This window comes from Salvelinus fontinalis, chromosome 21, assembly GCF_029448725.1.
Source record: "Salvelinus fontinalis isolate EN_2023a chromosome 21, ASM2944872v1, whole genome shotgun sequence".
Classification (NCBI taxonomy): domain Eukaryota; kingdom Metazoa; phylum Chordata; class Actinopteri; order Salmoniformes; family Salmonidae; genus Salvelinus; species Salvelinus fontinalis.
This window is the reverse complement of record NC_074685.1, coordinates 43,817,184-43,836,443: the sequence shown is the minus strand read 5'-3', so window position 1 is coordinate 43,836,443 and position 19,260 is coordinate 43,817,184. Positions and strand designations below refer to the sequence as shown.

The window sequence follows — 19,260 nt, the reverse complement described above, 5'->3', positions numbered from 1 at the left end:
TGCACACCCTGTAGAGTCCATGCCCTGATAAATTGAGGCTGTTCTGAGGGCAAAAGGAGGTGCAAATCAATATTAGGAAAGTGTTCTTAATGTCTTGTACACTCAGTGTAAATACAGCACATATAAACATGTTCCCAAAATGTCCAGGTTTTCCAGAAATCCCGGTTGGTGGATTCCTGGAGTTCTTTCTTATTTCTACCATATTCTGATAATCATCCAACCAGGATTTATGCAACCCGATAGAGGGGTAACTCACCCTGTCCACCTGGCACCCAGCTTGGTGATATGCAGCAACCATTTTGTAATGGAAATGTCCTAAATCTTTCCATTGACATCAATGCGTGATTCATACTACAGTTACATACAGTATGTGAATATCTCAAGTCAGTATGTGTCTCACTCTTAAGTCTGACTCATTATTCTCAACCTGTCCTTCCAGTCTGTTCACCAGGCTACTATGGCCACCGCTGCAGCCAGGCCTGTCCCCAGTGTGTTCACAGCATTGGACCTTGCCACCATGTCTCTGGCCAGTGTGACTGCCTCCCAGGGTTCAAGGGAGCCCTCTGCAATGAAGGTGAGTGTTACCCGGTATGACACTCAAACATGACCTTGTATGACACCTTTTTCAGTACAGGCTATACCGTGTCCGAGTGCTTTATCCAAGTAATTTCCATAAATTAGTTTTTTATTAATTATTTCCTTCATAAGGCTACTTACCTGATAGACTGGGATAATTAATGTGTATTATAGTGATAGTGGTCATGTAACAGTAGATATGAAAACATTGCCTCAAGAGTTATTCATGAATGTTATATGGCGTAACTCTCCGCTATGAAAAATACCATTGACTCTTCTTTGTCCAGTAAGGGTTGTTGGCTCACTTGTTGATTTAAAGGTTGTGTCTCACTCTCTCTTGCTGTCCTCCCACAGTGTGTCCCAGTGGTAGGTTTGGGAAGAACTGTGCATGGGGGTGCACCTGTACCAACAACGGAACCTGTAACCCCATCGACGGCTCGTGCCAGTGCTACCCCGGCTGGATTGGAAGCGACTGTTCACAACGTGAGAACTCTCAAATTACTTCTCACACTATTGGGCCATTCTGAACCAAACTATGCTGGTTCACGTTTCCCCACAATGTCCTTTTAGCATTATTGAAGAAACTATACAGGATGTGTAACCATCCACCACAGCTCGTTACAGCTTGGTTTGGCTCGGTTTCGGCACAGAAATGTCTTGTAAAAAGCCTGTGTGACCCTGTCTATCTGCATCCCCAGAGTGGTAGAGTTCATCTTATTTAGTTAGGTCAATTCAGCAAATTAGTTGAAATTCAATTTTGGAGAGATGGAGAGATATCCTATTGTTTTCTTAGATTTAATATGGAACTGACATTAACTCGTTTATTTTCTGGATTAGGTTTGTTTCTTAGGATTGGTAGAATATGGCAGAATATGTTGAACATATTGTATATCCTATCCTTAGAACCTGGATAACATTCCATGCTAAAGAACATTTCCTAATCCAGTATTTCCCTGCTCTGTTCTACCAAGTCATGTCAGAAGTCCTGAAAGTCATAATCTTCTATAACAGAAAATTATTCAATTTAGCAAAACAACTCAAATTACAAAACCATTAGATTAATTACACCAAAAACATTTAACACTTCCATGTTGTACACATTTACCATCTCTGCTAATCTACATGACAAGCCCCTCGCCAGCTCCACTGAGCTTCCTAGCTCCATTAATGCCCATTAAGACAGACCACAGGTGCTACTTACTGCGACCCCTGACTCTGAACGTGTTTTGAGCGAGACACTCTCCACATTAGATTTATCGGTCTCTGACACCATTATCTAAGGCGCTGACATTTGCTAGCCCCTCGGCCTGGCTCACATTACTGCCAAGTGAGGAGACCTCCGTGACCCCTTTTGACCTCTCATGACCCCTATTGACCCCTTAAGGACCCTGGGATACCCTGCATGGGCTCCCTCATAATCACAGATGTGGGTCACCATGCTTCGCATTCTGAGTGTCTAGTAGTATTGACGCCGACCTCTCGTGTAGCCCGATAACTTTCGCCCAGCATAATGTTACATCATGGACTTTCCAGGACGAATTCCTGGGAAGACATTCTGAGGGAGGACATTTTCTGTTTATAATAGGGCACTGTTGGGTGTAGTAGTGTGGCTGACAGACTGGGGATTGATGCACTATGGCTCCCTCTGGTGTTGGTTCATGATACATGGATTTTCAGCCCATAGAAATACTTCTGTGGTTCATTCCTAGTCCTTACCCTATGAGCACAAGATGTTGAAAATACATATTTTTAGTTGATGAGATGTCTTTTTGATTGAAAAGACGTCTTTTCAATGCCTAGGATCCGCTGATGTTCTATTCGTCCTAGTTCTTCGTTGCTCAGTGGCTCAAATATTGTCATTGGTTAGCAAGATAGTTCACACACCCTGGTTTTCCCAATTATACATTAGTTACTGAATAAAGAGGAAGGAAAACTAGAAGTCTTGCTGCTTTCAATCCCCACTCTGTATAGTGTGTGCTGTAAACATATTTTAGTGTACTGTAACATCGTCCCCAGGCTCATACTGTGGTTGTTGTCCTTGTCTTTCAGCTTGTCCCCCTGGTCAGTGGGGGCCCAACTGTATCCACACGTGTAACTGTCACAACGGGGCCTACTGCAGTGCCTATGACGGGGAGTGCAAGTGTACCCCGGGCTGGACGGGCCTCTACTGTACACAACGTGAGTCACACACACAAGTACACACCCCATCTAGCACTGCCCACCTCATCATGACACACTGTCATAAAACTTTGTATTTAGATCCTGTGTAAAACTATATTTCATAACAGGCTGTATGTGACCACACTTCAATCAAATGCTGACCTAAGACTGATAGTATATGTATCCATTGCAGGCTGTCCATTGGGCTTCTATGGTAAGGACTGTTCCCAGACCTGCCAGTGTAAGAACGGAGCCGACTGTGACCACATCTCTGGCCATTGTACCTGCCGGACCGGCTTCATGGGACGCCACTGTGAGCAAAGTGAGTTTACCCCACAGGATTATGTGTCATCAGAATAACTACAGAACACAGGATACACATGATAGGAATGAGAGCTGGGGTCAAAATCATGTTATTGAAATATACTCATAATGTAAATAGTTGTCTCTTTATGTTAAAATTATTCTCCTAAATTAACTGGCATTGTAATGATTTTGACTCCAACTCAGAGAAGCATGACAAGTTCTCCGGTAGTGTTGTACATCAGTAATGCATGGTTAAAGAATAAATGAGTAACGTTGATTGTAATATGCTTGTCGATTACCTTGCTTGCTCCCAGAATGCCCCCCTGGCTCCTATGGTTACGGCTGTCGTCAGGTTTGCGACTGTCTGAACAACTCCACCTGTGACCACATGACGGGTACTTGCTACTGCAACCCCGGCTGGAAGGGGGTGAGGTGTGACCAAGGTGAAGACTGTTACATATTAGAACAAACCTGTCATTGATAAGATGGTTTTGAATCCTACTGCTGACACCAATGTGGCGTTTATTTGGTGGTGCAAGGTTCCGAGGCGTGATTCAAACCTGGCACCTTTGGGATCAGACTCAGACATGTAACTGCTGCTCAAAGAACAATATCAATATACTGGCCCAATACCAAACTGATCCTTAGCCCCTACCTCTAGGCCCTTGTTAGTGTCCCCTTGCAAATTTGTAAGAGTAAGATAAGTAGCATTAGGGCACCTGCACTCTAACAATAGCTTCTAAGGGGATGAATAAAGTTGAGTTAGTTGAATTGAATATGTCCTAGACCTAACTTAATCCTTCTTCCACGTCATAGCCGGGGTGGTGATCGTGGGAAACCCCAACAGCCTGACTAGCGCTGCAGTGCCCGTAGACTCCTACCAGATCGGCGTCATTGCGGGAATCATCATCCTGGTGTTGTTGGTGCTCTTCCTTCTCCTCCTCTTCATTGTGTACAGGAAGAAGCAGAAGGGCAAGGAGACCACCATGCCCGCTGTCACCTACACACCCACCATCCGCGTCGCCGCCGACTACGCCATCACCGGTAAGCATAAGCACCATTGCCCTAGTGATTTGGCGGTACTATAGCCTCATCTTTTATCTATATTTTCAATTCAGTTGCACATACTTTTATCCTGTGGTCAAATTATATCACTATGACAGTACTGTGAACATATTTTTTTGTCCCTGCTCATTTCAGGAAATAAAATAGCCCTTTTTTTAAATTCCTACTGCAGTTGCAACAGAAATGAATAGCCACTTCCCCTTACTAGCATTTATTCTAATGTGGCTATACTTGTGATGAAAGGGTTTTTAGTTCTGACTTAAGTAAGCAGTCTATCTCTGTCTTTCAGATGCAGCGCACCCACAAACAAGTCAGACACCCGGACATCCCAACAGACATCCCAACAGCAACTACTTCTCTAACCCCAGTTACCACACTCTGACCCAGTGCACTAGTCCCCCACATGTCAACAACCTACCCTACGGAAAGGTGAGACCCCTTTTTAATGGACTTGTGATAAAGAGCTTAGCTTGATGGTATATTTGCCATTTAACTGTGTACTGAGTTTGCCAATTCCCTTAGTATACCATTTACAAACCCTCCCTATTGAACTACATTTTCATGAGGGGTGAAAAGCGCTAGGTAAAATATAATCGATTTGAGATGTTATTTGATGGAATCATCGAGATGATAGTTGTTTTTTCAACTTTAAAACCTTTTACTGCTGTGGGCTGAATCAGGGCCACAGTCTTGGTAGCTTAAACAAATCTACTTTGAAACAAAAGTATACTTCACACACATGGTTATGGGCTTAGGAAAAGAAAACACCTGTACCGTATCAGATATAGAATTGAAATATATTCAATTTTGAGTTTGCATCCCAATATTACACTTTATATACATCACAGAAGACTGAATTATAACAAAACTGTTTGACATAGAAACACTGTATTTCCTTTGTTTAAAAAAAAAAAAGTATATTTATTAATTATGAAAAATATGAATAACATTCCACCCATGAGGCCAAAGAGGTCACTTTTGGTCATTGACTACAGGAAAGGGCTACATAAGATACAGTATTACTGCATTGTTGAGAAAGAGCAAGCAAGACAGGCATTTCACTGTACTTCATATAAAAAACTGCACAGCACGTGACAATAAAAATCTTGAAACTTGCATACTGATACTTATGGTACTGTATATATGAAGATACTGTACTTTGTCTAATAACATTTTTTCCACAACAAAAGCATACAGCTAACAATAATTATCAGTAATTCCATATAATGTGTTAAAAGCCTGGATCATTACCATAACCACGGTGTTCTGGGATATATTTAAGGCTAAGAACAACCAGTTGTTTGTGAACCTGAAGAACGTGGACCAGAGGAAGAGGCTTCCCATAGCGGACCACACTGGAACCCTGCCTGCCGACTGGAAACAGGGGGGCTGCTTTAACGAGCTGGGTGAGATCACACACACCAGGACACTATACACACACACAGACAGACAGAAACATATTGCACACTTATTTTAAAGTGAGGGGTTTTAATGCTGTATGTATCATTATAATGTACTTATATATTTTTCATATCATTCTTTATTGTACCAGGAGCTTACGGAGTGGACCGACGATACATGGGGAAATCCCTGAGAGGTAGGCTCTTATTACTGTATATCATATCATATACTGTATATAATAAAACACAGGTTGGTCAGTTTGAATTTGAATACCATATGACTTTTTCTATGTCACTCAGACCTGGTGAAGGGAACGCCCTATCACGCCAGCTCCTGCTCCCTCAACAGCTCAGAGAATCCCTATGCCACAATCAAGGACCCACCCCTCCTGATGCCCAAAGTAGAGTGCGGCTACGTTGAGATGAAGTCACCCGCACGGCGAGACTCGCCCTATGCTGAAATCAACAACACCAGCCCCACCAATAAGAACGTCTACGAAGTCGGTGAGGAACAGTAGGATTTTTGTTTCCCTTATTTTTAGCCTATACCTATCCATTATGACCATTGAAGGTCCTGTCTGGTAAAAGAAAATGTGGGAGGGGGTGATACTGTTAGACAAACTCAGATTAAATGAGTATTCCCAAAGTTTAAAAAAAATTGTCATTGCTATGTTGCTAACAGTACCTGAAAATGCTTGTATTTCAAGAGCCCACTGTCAACGCCATCCACTCACCTGGGAACAGCAACGGTCACGGCCCCTTTGGCCAGGACCCGTACGACCTACCAAAAAACAGCCACATCCCCTGTCACTACGATCTCCTGCCCACACGGGACAGCCCCCCGTCACCCCACAAGGAACTAGACAGCGAATGAGCTACCAGAGAATCCCGCCACTAGGAGTTGGACAAGCGAATGTGCTTCCAGAGACTCATCAAGGACCCCACCCCCTCTACCCATGGCTCAGCTAATGAATGCTCCTCATTTGCTGGCATACTGTATGCTCATTCGCTGCACCATTGTTTTCTTGCATTTGTTTTTTTATTATCACTATAATCATTCTTAATCACGGTTTCTTTCGGAGAGAGGAACTCTTATGTTGCCTCAAGTGTCACATTCACAATTTTCTTTATCAATGTAGACATGACTGTTATTTGTGAAAAGTTTGGTATTTTGAGGTGCTTGAGTAATATCGATATTCAGCTTTTTACAGGTTTTCCTATATGAAGTGTTCAGTAAATCATTTCAATCACCGGGGACTCATCACCTGCCTTTTAAAATCTATAGTATACAAAACAAACCTCAATTTATCATTGTAACGATGAAAGTGAACTTTAACAGTATTAGGAATCCGCTAATTAACCAGTTACCAGTATTTTAGCCAGTTTTTTTCTTAATTTGTTTCCCCCTTTGTTTTTTGTTATTAGTACTGTACGATTGAGCATTGTTGTTCGTTTGTTAGACAATGTAACTGTTATTGTTGTTGACAAATCTTAATCTTTTTTTTAGTCTGACATCAATACTAAAGTAACCAAAGGTTTAAGTGCCATAGTAAGTCATAGTAAAACTTTTCTTTTAAGTTCCTTTTGCTCTTTTAGTGGTGGATTATGAGCAAATAGTTGAATTGTGGCAAGCATTCAATCGCACAGTTTGAGGTCTATTACTATAAGCAGTTAGAGTTTTGTGTCAGTTACTGTTGTGAGAACAAGTTCAAATGTATTGCCATAATACTTTCATGACACTTCATAAGAATTACATAAAGCCTGTTATAACCTCCTGGAAGGTCATACAACTGACTGCAGAACATCGTAACATTCCATGTCAGCATTATGTCAATTCAATTGTGAAAAAGAGTGGAGTTTTATTCCTGGTTAGGAAGGCATGTTGAAGAAGGACCACTAAAATATCTCCAGATGATTAAATATCTCCAATATTAGATAATTAGATAAACTATGAGTTCATTGGCAATTACCTGTGAAATTGTGTTTTGACTTTTAATCAAATTTAGAAAAGGAAAACTATTAATATGATGTACTCTGTTGTTAAAGTATGTAATAGTAATTGAACTTTTATGCAGTGCAATTAAAAGGGCTCAGTATCATTTAAAAAAATAAAAAAATAATAAATCATTTGTAGTAATAATGCATAAGCTGGACTTTTGCATCACAATGAAATGAAAGACCTTATCAAAAAAACAATATGAGACAAATTCAAGATTCACATGAAATACTGTATAAGCCTACATTTCCAGAAAATACTGTATAGGCCTACATTTCCATAAATACTGGATTTGTTCAACATTAGATTTAGAACTCTTTGTGTATTCTGCATGTCTTTTCACGCATTATGAATGGCCTAAAAGACAGCCACAAGTCTTAAACTATTCTGAGCCAGATATGAAATGTATTTGTACAAAAATGATGTATATAGCTGTAATCACTTGAAAACGAGAAGTGATGTTTGGTGTTGATGTAAAAAAAATAAATCAACAACACACCATGCCTTCCTTTTTGTATGTTATTAATATATCACACCCTGTGCTCTGTTCTTCGAGGTCCAATCAGAATAGCATAAATATCAAACTGTAGATAAGACTAGATTTCACTCAATTATTTTCATTACAAAGTATTCCATAATAATTAAATCCCTGTTCTCTTACAAATGGCAATGTTCACAAGGAAACAACATGCCCATTTGACAGTGGCTTGACATTGGTTTCTTGAAGGCTGACAACACTCTAGTCACTCAAACAATATATTGTTTTTATAGCATTAATTGTTTATAGTGCGTTATAAATAACATGTCACTAAAAAACAATACAATTCAGGATTAGTGTTATTGAGGCTATTGATATTTTTCAGACAAATTGGACCCGTGTAAATCTAAATGTATATACACATATTTTTGCTTGTTTGTTTTCAATCACCCTATTCTACGTAGACTTTTTCTAAAAGTTTCACACTTATTTTTCCACCCCAAAGAAATCTCATGACAATGATTTAATTTTAATACCACTTGTTATACATTCTCAATATTGCATTTTGTCTCTTTTTTGTTTTTTAATAGGTTACATGTACTGTATTTGCAAATGCTTTTCAATAAAATGACAAAAATGTGACCTGCGTTCATGGCACATAAATTAATGATGCGTAGGCTAACAAGAAAAGTGAGAAGTGATGAAGATGTCATCACCTGGGGATACAGGACGCAATTACAGAGTTTCTAACCCAATATTGTACTGTCTTTGACACAACGTTTTGGAACGGTCAGTGCTATCTGGGATCCTTGGGAGGTCCTAACCCTAACCTCTACCCGAGTCCCGATTTTCATGACTTGTGACTCTACTTGGACTCAACCATTGGTCACTTGGAGTTGCCTTCTCGTGACTTGTATTTGCACTTGGACTGGATAGGTTACGATAAGCAGAATGTTAGCAGCACTAGGTGCCCAGAGCAACGATGGTTCTGTTTTCTAGCAGTGGGAAGGACGTGCCACAACCGGCACACATAGCCTACATCAGCTGATGAGCTGCGGGGGGGGGGTGTCATGAATGTCATCTTCCTCTATCCTCCCACTTTCCCTCCTGCATCCCATAGCCAGGATCTGACAAGTCAACCTTTAGTCTTCAGTATGCAATAAAAAACCTACACAAATATCAGTAGGTGATTACAAATAAGTAGCTGAGAGTTTGACTTGTGTAGTAAATACAATGAACAAAAATATAAAAGGCAACACGTAAAGTCCCATGTTTCATGAGCCAAAATAAAACATCCCCAAAATATTCCATTCACACACAAAATGTATTTCTCTCAAATGTTGTGCTCAAATGTGTTTACTTCCCTATTAGGGAGCATTTCTAACCAAGCCAAGATAATCCATCCACCTGACAGGTGTGGCATATCAAGAAGCTGATCATTACACAAGTGCTGGGGACAATAAAAGGCCCCTCTAAAATGTGCAGTTTTGTCTGGCAACACAATGCCACAGTTGTCTCAACTTTTGCAGGAGCGTGCAGTTAGCATGATGACTGCAGGAATGTCCACCAGAGCTGTTGCCAGAGAATTGAATGTTCATTTCTCTACCATAAGCCACATCCAACATCGTTTTAGAGAATTTGGCAGTACGTTAAACCGGCCTCACAACTGAAGACCACGTGTAACCACGCCAGCCCAGGACCTCCACATCCGGCTTCTTCACCTGCGAGATTGTCTGAGACCAACAACCCGGACAGCTGATGAAACTGTGGGTTTTCATAACTGAAGAATTTCGGCACAAACTGTCAGAAACCGTCTCAGGGAAGCTCATCTGCATGCTCGTTGTCCTTACCAGGGTCTCGACCCGACTGCAGTTTGGCGTCGTAACTGACTTCAGTGGGTAAATGCACAACTTCGATTGCCACTGGAATGCTGGAGAAGTGTGCTCTTCACAGATTAATCACGGTTTCAACTGTACCAGGCAGATGGCAGACAGCATGCATGTTGTCATGTGGGTGAGCGGTTTGCTGATGTCAACATTGTGAACAGAGTGCTCCATGGTGGCGTTGGGGTTATGGTATGGGCAGGCACAGAACACAATTGCATTTTATCGATGGCAATTTGAATGCACAGAGATACCGTGACAAGATCCTGAGACCGATTGTTGTGCCATTCATCCGCCGCCATCACCTCATGTTTCAGCATGATAATGCATGGCCCCATGTCGCAAGGATCTGTACACAATTCCTGGAAGCTGAACATTTTCCAGTTCTTCCAGGGCCTGCATACTCACCAGACATGTCACCCATTAAGCATGTTTGGGATGCTCTGGATCGATGTGTATGACAGTGTGTTCAAGTATCCAGCCAATATCCAGCAACTTCACAGAGCCATTGAAGAGATGTGGGACAACATTCAACAGGCCACAATCAACAGCCTGATCAACTGTATGTAAAGGAGATGTGTGGCGCTGCATGAGGCAAATGGTGGTTTATACCTACTAGTTTTCTGATCAACGCCCCTACTTTTTTTTATAAGGTATCTACGACCAACAGATGCATATCTGTATTCCCAGTCATGTGAAATCCATAGATTAGGGCCTAATGAATTTATTTAAATTGACTGATTTCCTTATATGAACTACGTTTTTGCCTGTTGTGTTTATATTTTTGTTCAGTGTAAGTATTCAAGCACAGGTATTGAGTGAGGTAGTGATGAATAGTAAATTAGGTGAGGTTTTCCATTAAGGAGTGGTGATATACTGCCATGGTGGTGACTACAAACAATTGCATAATAAAGACCTGTTCTAAATTGATGGACTCGTATGGTCTTAGACTTGGAATGGTCTTAGACTTGATTTCAGCCATAGGGACTAGTGACTCCACTCAAGCACAGGGGACTTGGGACTCGAGTTTAAGTGACTCGACCACAACACTGCTACCCTTACCTTAACCCTAACCTTAACTCTTACTTAAAACCCCTTAAATGTCAACTTCAATGGGATATGGACATCCCAAGATAGAGCAGACCATTTTGGAACGTTCAGATAGAAATAGGCTATGTAGAACAAACATGTCTCTGACATGTAGAATAAGAAATCACATCAGCTCTATTCATCACATTTCTATCTGCAACGTTCAAGAACGTGGCCCTGGGCTAGCGCATGCATTTTACATCTTCAGGCTTGCAACTAATTTATCAAAATAAAATGGAAAACTACATATGAATCAATTCTGCAGTTTTGTTTCCTGGGCGAAACCTCACACAGGTAAGGCGCTCACTAAACAACGCCTCTGCCACTGGATAGTGGAGCAATTGCTTTGGCCTACACAAGTAAGGGTCATCAGTCTCCTGCTGGCCTACGGGCTCATTCCACTAGAGCAGTGGTTCCCAAACTTTTTAATAGTCCCATACGCCTTCAAACATTCAACGTCCAGCTGCGTACCCCCTCTAGCACCAGGGTCAGTGCACTCTCAAATGTTGTTTTTTGCCATTGTTGTAAGCCTGCCACTCACACACTATTCATTTATTAAACATAAGAATGAGTGTGAGTTTTTGTCACAACCCGGCTCGTGGGAAGTGACAAAGAGCTCTTATAGGACCAGGGCACAAATAATAATAATCAATCATTTTGCTCTTTATTTAACCATCTTACATATAAAACCTTATTTGTTCATTTTAAATAGTTAATAACTTACTACAGGTTAATGAGATGGGTGTGCTTGAAAGGATGCACATAACTCTGCAATGTTGGGTTGTATTGGAGAGAGTCTCAGTCTTAAATCCTTTTCCACACACAGTCTGTGCCTGTATTTAGTTTTCATGACAGTGAGGGACCGAGAATCCACTCTCACATAGGTACATGGTTGCAAAGGGCATCAATTTTCCAAGGCAGGATACTCTGAGTGCAGCCCAATCCAGAAATCTGACAGTGGCTTCTGATTGAATTCAATTTTCACAGAACCGCTTGTTGCAATTTCGATGAGGCTCTCTTGTTCAGATATCGGTAAGTGGACTGGAGACAGGGCATGAAAGGGATAACGAATCCAGTTGTTTGTGTCATCCGTTTTGGGAAAGTACCTGCGTAATTGGGTATCCAACTCACTCAGGTGCTTCGCTATATCACATTTGACATTGTCCGTAAGCTTGAATTCATTTGCACACAAAAAAATCATACAATGATGGAAAGACATGTGTGTTGTCCTTGTTAATGCAGACAGAGAAGAGCTCCAACTTCTTAATCATAGCCTCAATTTAGTCCTGCACATTGAATATAGTTGCGGAGAGTCTCTGTAATTCTAGAGTCAGATCATTCAGACGAGAAAAAACATCACCCAGATAGGCCAGTCGTGTGAGAAACTCGCCATCATGCAAGCGGTCAGACAAGTGAAAATTATGATCAGTAAAGAAACTTTAAGCTCGTCTCTCAATTCAAAAAAATGTGTCAATACTTTGCCCCTTGATAATCAGTGCACTTCTGTATGTTGTAAAATCGTTACATGGTCGCTGCCCATATCGTTGCATAGAGCAGAAAATACACGAGTTCAGGGGCCATTTTCACTGTAGTGTCCAAAATGTCTTTCAAGCTGTCAGGCATTCCCTTAGCAGCAAGAGCCTCTCGGTGGCTGCTGCAGTGTACCCAAGTGGTGTCGGGAGTAACTGCTTGCACACGAGTTACCACTCCACTGTCTCCCTGTCATGGCTTTTGCGCCATCAGTACAGATACAAACATGAGCGGCAGCTACATTTGGCTACATACAAACCATTAGTGGAATTCCCGCGAGAGAGTCACGGTTAATGTGATTGAATGTTAATTATTTGACTAGGCTACTTGTATTTGACAATAATTTTGGCAGTAAAACGAGGCTATTCAGGTGAGAGAAAATATAAATGGACTGTTTGAAAATGGGAAGGTTTTTTTATTACAAAAAATAAATTACATGGGAATCACATTTTTATTTGGCGTACCCCCGACGGCATCCAGTTTGGGAATACCAGGTCTGGGAAAAGGAGACCATTCAACAGTGTACTGATGTGTTTCAGAACAGTGGACAGCGACCACAATCCAAAGCGGGACAAAGCGCGCTTGTTATGAAATAATATTTGTATTAGTGTTGCACCATTGTTCTTACATAATATAACCATATACATTTTCAGTACCACATGTCTTTGAGTGATGGACCCCTTCGACGGCATTGCGCGTACCCCAGTTTGGGAATACCGGCACTAGAGGAATGGCTAGATCCTGGGCTTTATTTAAGGGCATTTCTATCCAAGATATTTGCTCAGCAGCGAGTTGGGCTTTGCCTCATACATTTGCAAAGTTTTATAGGCTCGATGTCACTGCACCGACCCTGGAGTATACTGATTTACGTGTAGGATCTTCTGAGGGGCAATGCCCATTTGTGGGATATATAGCACAGGGCAGTCGGTCGTCAGGATAAGCTTGTCTGGCAATAAGGAAGTCAGTATATCCCATAGTGAAATACCTAAACAAATACTTGAAAGAGAACTATATGTTATGACTGTAACCCCGGTTCTCTGATTGTATGAGTGAGATATTTCACCAGAACATCCTCCTTGGATGAGCGAGGAAGAGGTTTGGCTTATTCTTGAATGACTCAGAGAAGCTGCATAGGGTAGGAGGGACACCCTTCCCGGACGCACACATCTCGACGTCCAGCCAATTATGGCTGGCGTAGTGTAATAAGGCTTCTGAAGAATAAACTGGAGGCGTATCCCATAGTGAAATACCTCACTCATACTATCAGAGAACCGGGGTTACAGTTTTAACCTATAGTTCTGTCACTTTACCTCCTCCAGCGATTTTGGAACTTTTGCTGTTGAAAAGCGATATCCTAAGTATAAATACAGTAAAGTATACACAGTAAAGGGTACAAAAAAAGGAACACATTGTATTAGTAACACGAGCCGACTGCTCATCCCACTTTGGTAATACGTGGCAATGTCTGACGTCATTAGAACGCGGCCATCTTTCCACAGTTAGTGCGTTTGCTACTTCTCTTTTGGCTCAATACATTGGAAAGTGATTGATTTTCCACCCCACTCGTTTCTCTGGAATATCAAGATTTCAGGTAGGAATGTATGTACTTCAGCGTGCTTCTGTCAAGTGCAAATAAGTCAGTCATTACATTAATGCCTTTGTCTTGCGGTAAATCAGTCTAGCTAGCATGAACCAGCATAACTAACGTTTGCTAGCTAACTTACACGTCTAGCTCTAGTTTGCTAACAGTAATTTAGTTCTAAAACCTCAGGCTCGCAAACAACCTAAAAATTATAAAATAATTGTGCGTTTAGTTGGCTATAAAGTTATGTTGCAGTTGACAAGGTGATAACTAAACGAGGTAGTTAGCTGTTGCCTTTAGTTAACTCGTTACATTTGTTTATTTTATTATTTTATACATCAAAGGCGAACAATTATTATTGATGGCACAGCAGTCTACACTCCACAGTTTCATGTAAAACACATGCATGCACACTGTCCATTGATGCACACTCGTGCGCCTCTGCATGATGAAGACGTGGCAACAGCTGACTGTTGGCTAACAACCGGTATTTTGCCAAGAGTTGTATTGGCACAGGCCAGACAGTCACTATTTTATCTTTCTACCATTTTAAAAAAACACTATAGAATAATAAAAGTAGGTAATAATACAATGACCAAAAACAGTAACTCTAGCGATATCATGTCAACGATGTAACGTTACGCTTGTTATGAAAGTGCCACGTTCTGTGTGTACAAAGTGTGTTTGTATACAGAACTCACCTTTATCCCTAGCTCTCCGTAGTTCTCTTATTACCAGGCTTACATCGGCTTCCTACGTTTCATTGGAATAAAGAATACCAACCTATCCAGAGAACTGACGAGTTACAGTGGAGAGAGGGCCATGAGCCAATGGGATATCAATTATCCAATCAGTTAGGATCTTTAGCCCCCATGTTTTCTGACCTCTGGCCATTCCAACTTAGTCTTGTGTAGAGACCATTAAACGTGCTTCATCTAAGAACTGCCTCTCATACTAAGAACTCAAGCTATGTTGTCTAATAATGTGTCCTTTCTTTGATGTGGCAGACCGAAGGCCGGGAAGATGATGGAAGAAAGTGGAATAGAGACCACCCCACCCGCCTCCCCTTTGCCTCCCTCTAGCATGGCAGCCGCAGTCAACCCCCCTCCCCTGACTATGGGTAAGTCACTCATTGATACAGTGGATGCACTGCTTCCAACCTATGTTGGTAGTTCCACCAATGGCATAAAATGTAGGCTATACGTCCAGCTTTGGTTCGGTAGACTACCAAAAGCATGAAATTGCTCCTACAAATCTGCTTGGTCTATATCCTAAGCCAAGGCACAAAATGCAGCCTGAAATTTTAATGCTAAATATCTATCTTAAAACTGTTCAATCTTCTGGGCTGCATTTCATTCCATAAAGTTGTCCACTCCTTTTTGCCTTCATTCATTCTCCTTTACAGAGTAGTCTATTATCAAAAGCTCCACCTAGACTTCTCTATGTTGCTTTCACCTATATCAATCCTTTCCGATCTCTGAAAGCAAGGTGGGCATACAATGAGAACAGAGGGGAGAGAGTGTCATTCTGCAATGAAACACAGCCTCAGTTTCTAGCAGTTGTATCTCTGTAGTCACAACATCAAGCAAGAGATAGGTCAACGTCTTGAGGTCATAGTTTGTCAGTTGTTGGAATGGGATGCAAAGCAGCGGAGGCGATTAGTGCTTGGAACATTGGTATGAGAGACTGTCTGTCCTTGAGTTTGTGTGGGACAAAGGGACAAGGTCGGCTGTTAGGCAGAACTGTGCAAGTCAATTCTGATAATCACCTGCTCACTGTATAACTTTGCAGTAACACAGCAATACTTCTCTCAGAAATAATTGGAGCCTTGGGCAAATTATGTTCTCTGAAGTTATAGTGCAATGGAAACACAGCCTGTCCATTGTATTTCTTACAATGGAAATTACATCCCGAAGATCCTTAGAATGTCGACGTAGCCTAGGCTGTACAACGAGCCATTCATTTCAGCCAATGCAGTAGTGCTTAGGGTATTATCAAGTCATTATGTTGGGTTAAAAGGAACAATAGCTAGTGATAGAGAATTGTTTTACACTCGAAGATATAGCTACGCTAAGATTTGGTACAGTAGGGTCTTCGCTCCTACTTTCATGTAAATTGGGTGAATTATCCCTTTAAACATTATCATACTTATCCTAATTATTTGTTACTCAATAATACTCTCTTGTTCCTCTCCAGGCCTGTCCAGTCCTCTGTCCCTCCCTAGAACCACCGGCATATCCACCTTCGCCCCCGAGGGCTTCTCAACCCCCGTCCCTCTCGCTGTCTCCACCTCCATGCCCCCTATCCACTCCTCTGCGCCCCCTCCCTTCGCCAGCCCCGTACCCACCCTGTCCTTCCCCCCTCCCCCCATCGGGGGAGCACCTTACACCCCCAGCCCCATGGCCTTCTCCTCCCCCTACCCCTCTGCGCCCCCGATGGGCTCTGTGGGCCCGCCTCCGACCGGTCCGGTGATGTCGGCGCCACCGATGGGCCCGCCCACCACAGGCTTTACCATGAGTGCAGGCTATGACATCACGCGGGGACACGCCGGACGCACACCGCAGACGCCGCTCATGCCCAGTTTCTCCAGCGCCGCCCCGATTACAGGTAAGGCTGCCGACTGGCCGGAGCTAAAGTAGCCACGTGGTGTAGGCTATATTTGCCGATTTGAACTGATTGCAATGGCCTCGGTATTATCAATAGCTTCTGGTCTGTTAGGTCATCCTCTCTTGATGAAAAGTGCCTGAGACTTCAGTCTGGGTGTATCATTCCCAACGCAAGAGTTGGAAATTGAATGGAAGTCAATGTGTGTCCAAGGTGCTCTCTTCCAATGCCTTTTAGTGCTAAACTGAACTGTCAATGCAATGTATGGTGATGGGGAAAAGGTGAACAATTTCAGGTGATAACCTTAAGATATTCTCTGACTTGAATCTCTTAGAATGCACATTCAATCATGGTCATCAGTCTGGCACTTTTACTCTACCCTCTGTGTGTGAGATGGGGAAGGGGTCAGTGGGCTAAAGGGAAAGCTATTATCTGTGGTCAAGCAGAGAGGGAAATAAGCCCACCGATTTGAGCGGCTCAGTGGACTGCCAGGTTCCGGGTTGGCCCTCTCTAGGGCTTGACACACAGACACAGAAACGCACATGGAGAAGAGACACACACAAACTAGTCCACTAGTCCTATCCACTCTCCTTATGGACATTTTATTTAGCCTGCCCACACCCCAATGGATATCTATTTTTGTCAGTTGTAAATATGTATATACATGCACAAAGAGCGTATGTCTCTCAAATGTTATGCGCCCATTTGCTCATCTGTTAGTGAGCATTTGTAACCGACCGCCTCGATTCGGTCTTTTGTAACAACATTTGAAATTGTATTTTTTAAATTGTATAAAAGTATAGACTCAGAGCTAGAAAATGGTATATCATACACTGCAGTTGAAGAACAATGGGAAAGTAATTCTGCTTTGATAGTTGGTAAACTTATAACCACACTTTTGAGAAAATGTTTTGGTACACCTACTGGAGAGCTCTTCTTTGTCTACACCCATTAAGCATTCTCCTTCGCCATCCTCTTTAAAAAAAAAAAAAATTGTATTTCACCTTTATTTAACCAGGTAGGCTAGTTGAGAACAAGTTCTCATTTAAAACTGCGACCTGGCCAAGAATAAATTCCAGTGGGTCCCAATTCCAGTGGGTCAGAAGTTTACATATACACTGAGTTGACTGTGCCTTTAAACAGCTTGGAAAATTCCAGAAAATGTCATGGCTTTAGAAGCTTCTTATAGGCTAATTGACATAATTTGAGTCAATTGGAGGTTACCTTTTTTTTCACCTTTAACCAGTTAGGCTAGTTGAGAACAAGTTCTAATTTGCAACTGGCCAAGATAAAGCAAAGCAGTTGGACACATACAACAACACAGAGTTACACATGGAATAAATAAACAAACATACAGTAGAAAAAATCTATATACAGTCTGTGCAAATGAGGTAAGATAAGGGAGGTAAGGCAATAAATAGGACATGGTGGCGAAGTAATTACAATATACCAATTAAACACTGGAGTGATTGATGTGCAGAAGATGAATGTGCAAGTAGAAATACTGGGGTGCAAAGGAGCAAAATAAATAAATACAGTATGGGGATGAGGTAGTTGGATGGGCTATTTACAGATGGGCTATGTACAGGTGCAGTGATCTGTGAGCTGCTCTGGCAGCTGGTGCTTAAAGCTAGTGAGGGAGATATGTCTCCAGCTTCAGTGATTTTTGTAGTTCGTTATAGTCATTGGCAGCAGAGAATTGGAAGGAAAGGCGGCCAAAGGAAGAATTGGCTTTGGGGGTGACTAGTGAGATATACCTGCTGGAGCGTGTGCTACGGATGGGTGCTGCTATGGTGACCAGTGAGCTGAGATAAGGCGGAGCTTTACCTAGCAGAGTCTTGTAGATGACCTGGAGCCAGTGGGTTTGGCGACGAGTCTGAAGCGAGGGCCAGCCAACGAGAGCGTACAAGTCACAATGGTCGGTAGTATGGGGCTTTGGTGACAAAACGGATGGCACTGTGATAGACTGCATCCAATTTGTTGAGTAGAGTGTTAGAGGCTATTTTGTAAACGACATCGCCGAAGTCGAGGATCGGTAGGATGGTCAGTTTTACGAGGTTATGTTTGGCAGCATGAGCGAAGGAGGCTTTGTTGCGAAATAGGAAGCTGATTCTAGATTTAATTTTGGATTGGAGATGCTTAATGTGAGTCTGGAAGGAGAGTTTACAGTCTAACCAGACATTTAGTTTTTTTTAGTTGTCCAGATATTCTGTCAGAACTCTCCAGAGTGGTGATGCTGGACGGGCGGGCAGGTGCGGGCAGCGATCGGTTGAAGAGCATGCATTTAGTTTTACTTGCATTTAAGAGCAGTTGGAGGCAACGGAAGGAGAGTTGCATGGCATTGAAGCTCGTCTGGAGGTTATTGTTGTCTGCCTAGAGGTGGATCAGAGAATAACCAGCAGCAAGAGCAACATCATTGATGTATTCAGAGAAGAGAGTCGGCCCGAGAATTGAACCCTGTGGCACCCCCATAGAGACTGCCAGAGGTCCAGACAACAGGCCATCTGATTTGACACACTGAACTCTCAGAGGAGTAGTTGGTGAGCCAGGCGAGGCAGTCATTTGAGAAACCAAGGCTGTTTGGTCTGCTG

The 19,260-nt window shown here is 42.2% G+C and overlaps 2 protein-coding genes across 3 annotated transcripts in view; both read left to right on the top strand.

Annotated features, from left to right (window-relative positions):
- megf10 (multiple EGF-like-domains 10) overlaps positions 1-8,006 on the top strand; it is a 124,697-nt gene extending 116,691 nt beyond the window's left edge. The window contains exons 15-25 of the mRNA XM_055875387.1: positions 440-574; positions 931-1,059; positions 2,626-2,754; positions 2,930-3,058; positions 3,357-3,485; positions 3,859-4,086; positions 4,397-4,536; positions 5,390-5,513; positions 5,660-5,704; positions 5,808-6,011; positions 6,215-8,006. Of these exons, the coding sequence (XP_055731362.1) occupies positions 440-574; positions 931-1,059; positions 2,626-2,754; positions 2,930-3,058; positions 3,357-3,485; positions 3,859-4,086; positions 4,397-4,536; positions 5,390-5,513; positions 5,660-5,704; positions 5,808-6,011; positions 6,215-6,381 (1,559 nt within the window). The 3' untranslated portion in view covers positions 6,382-8,006. The remainder of the gene's footprint in view (positions 1-439; positions 575-930; positions 1,060-2,625; positions 2,755-2,929; positions 3,059-3,356; positions 3,486-3,858; positions 4,087-4,396; positions 4,537-5,389; positions 5,514-5,659; positions 5,705-5,807; positions 6,012-6,214) is intronic.
- Positions 8,007-13,755: 5,749 nt separating this feature from the next.
- Positions 13,756-19,260, top strand: part of prrc1 (proline-rich coiled-coil 1) — a 31,664-nt gene continuing 26,159 nt past the window's right edge. The window contains exons 1-3 of one of the 2 annotated variants that reach the window (XM_055875384.1): positions 13,756-14,074; positions 15,073-15,185; positions 16,262-16,672. In XM_055875384.1, coding sequence (XP_055731359.1) covers positions 15,089-15,185; positions 16,262-16,672 — 508 coding nt within the window. In that variant the 5' untranslated portion in view covers positions 13,756-14,074; positions 15,073-15,088. Of the gene's footprint in view, positions 14,083-15,072; positions 15,186-16,261; positions 16,673-19,260 lie in introns of both variants that reach the window. The other variant, XM_055875386.1, reaches the window with a different exon arrangement.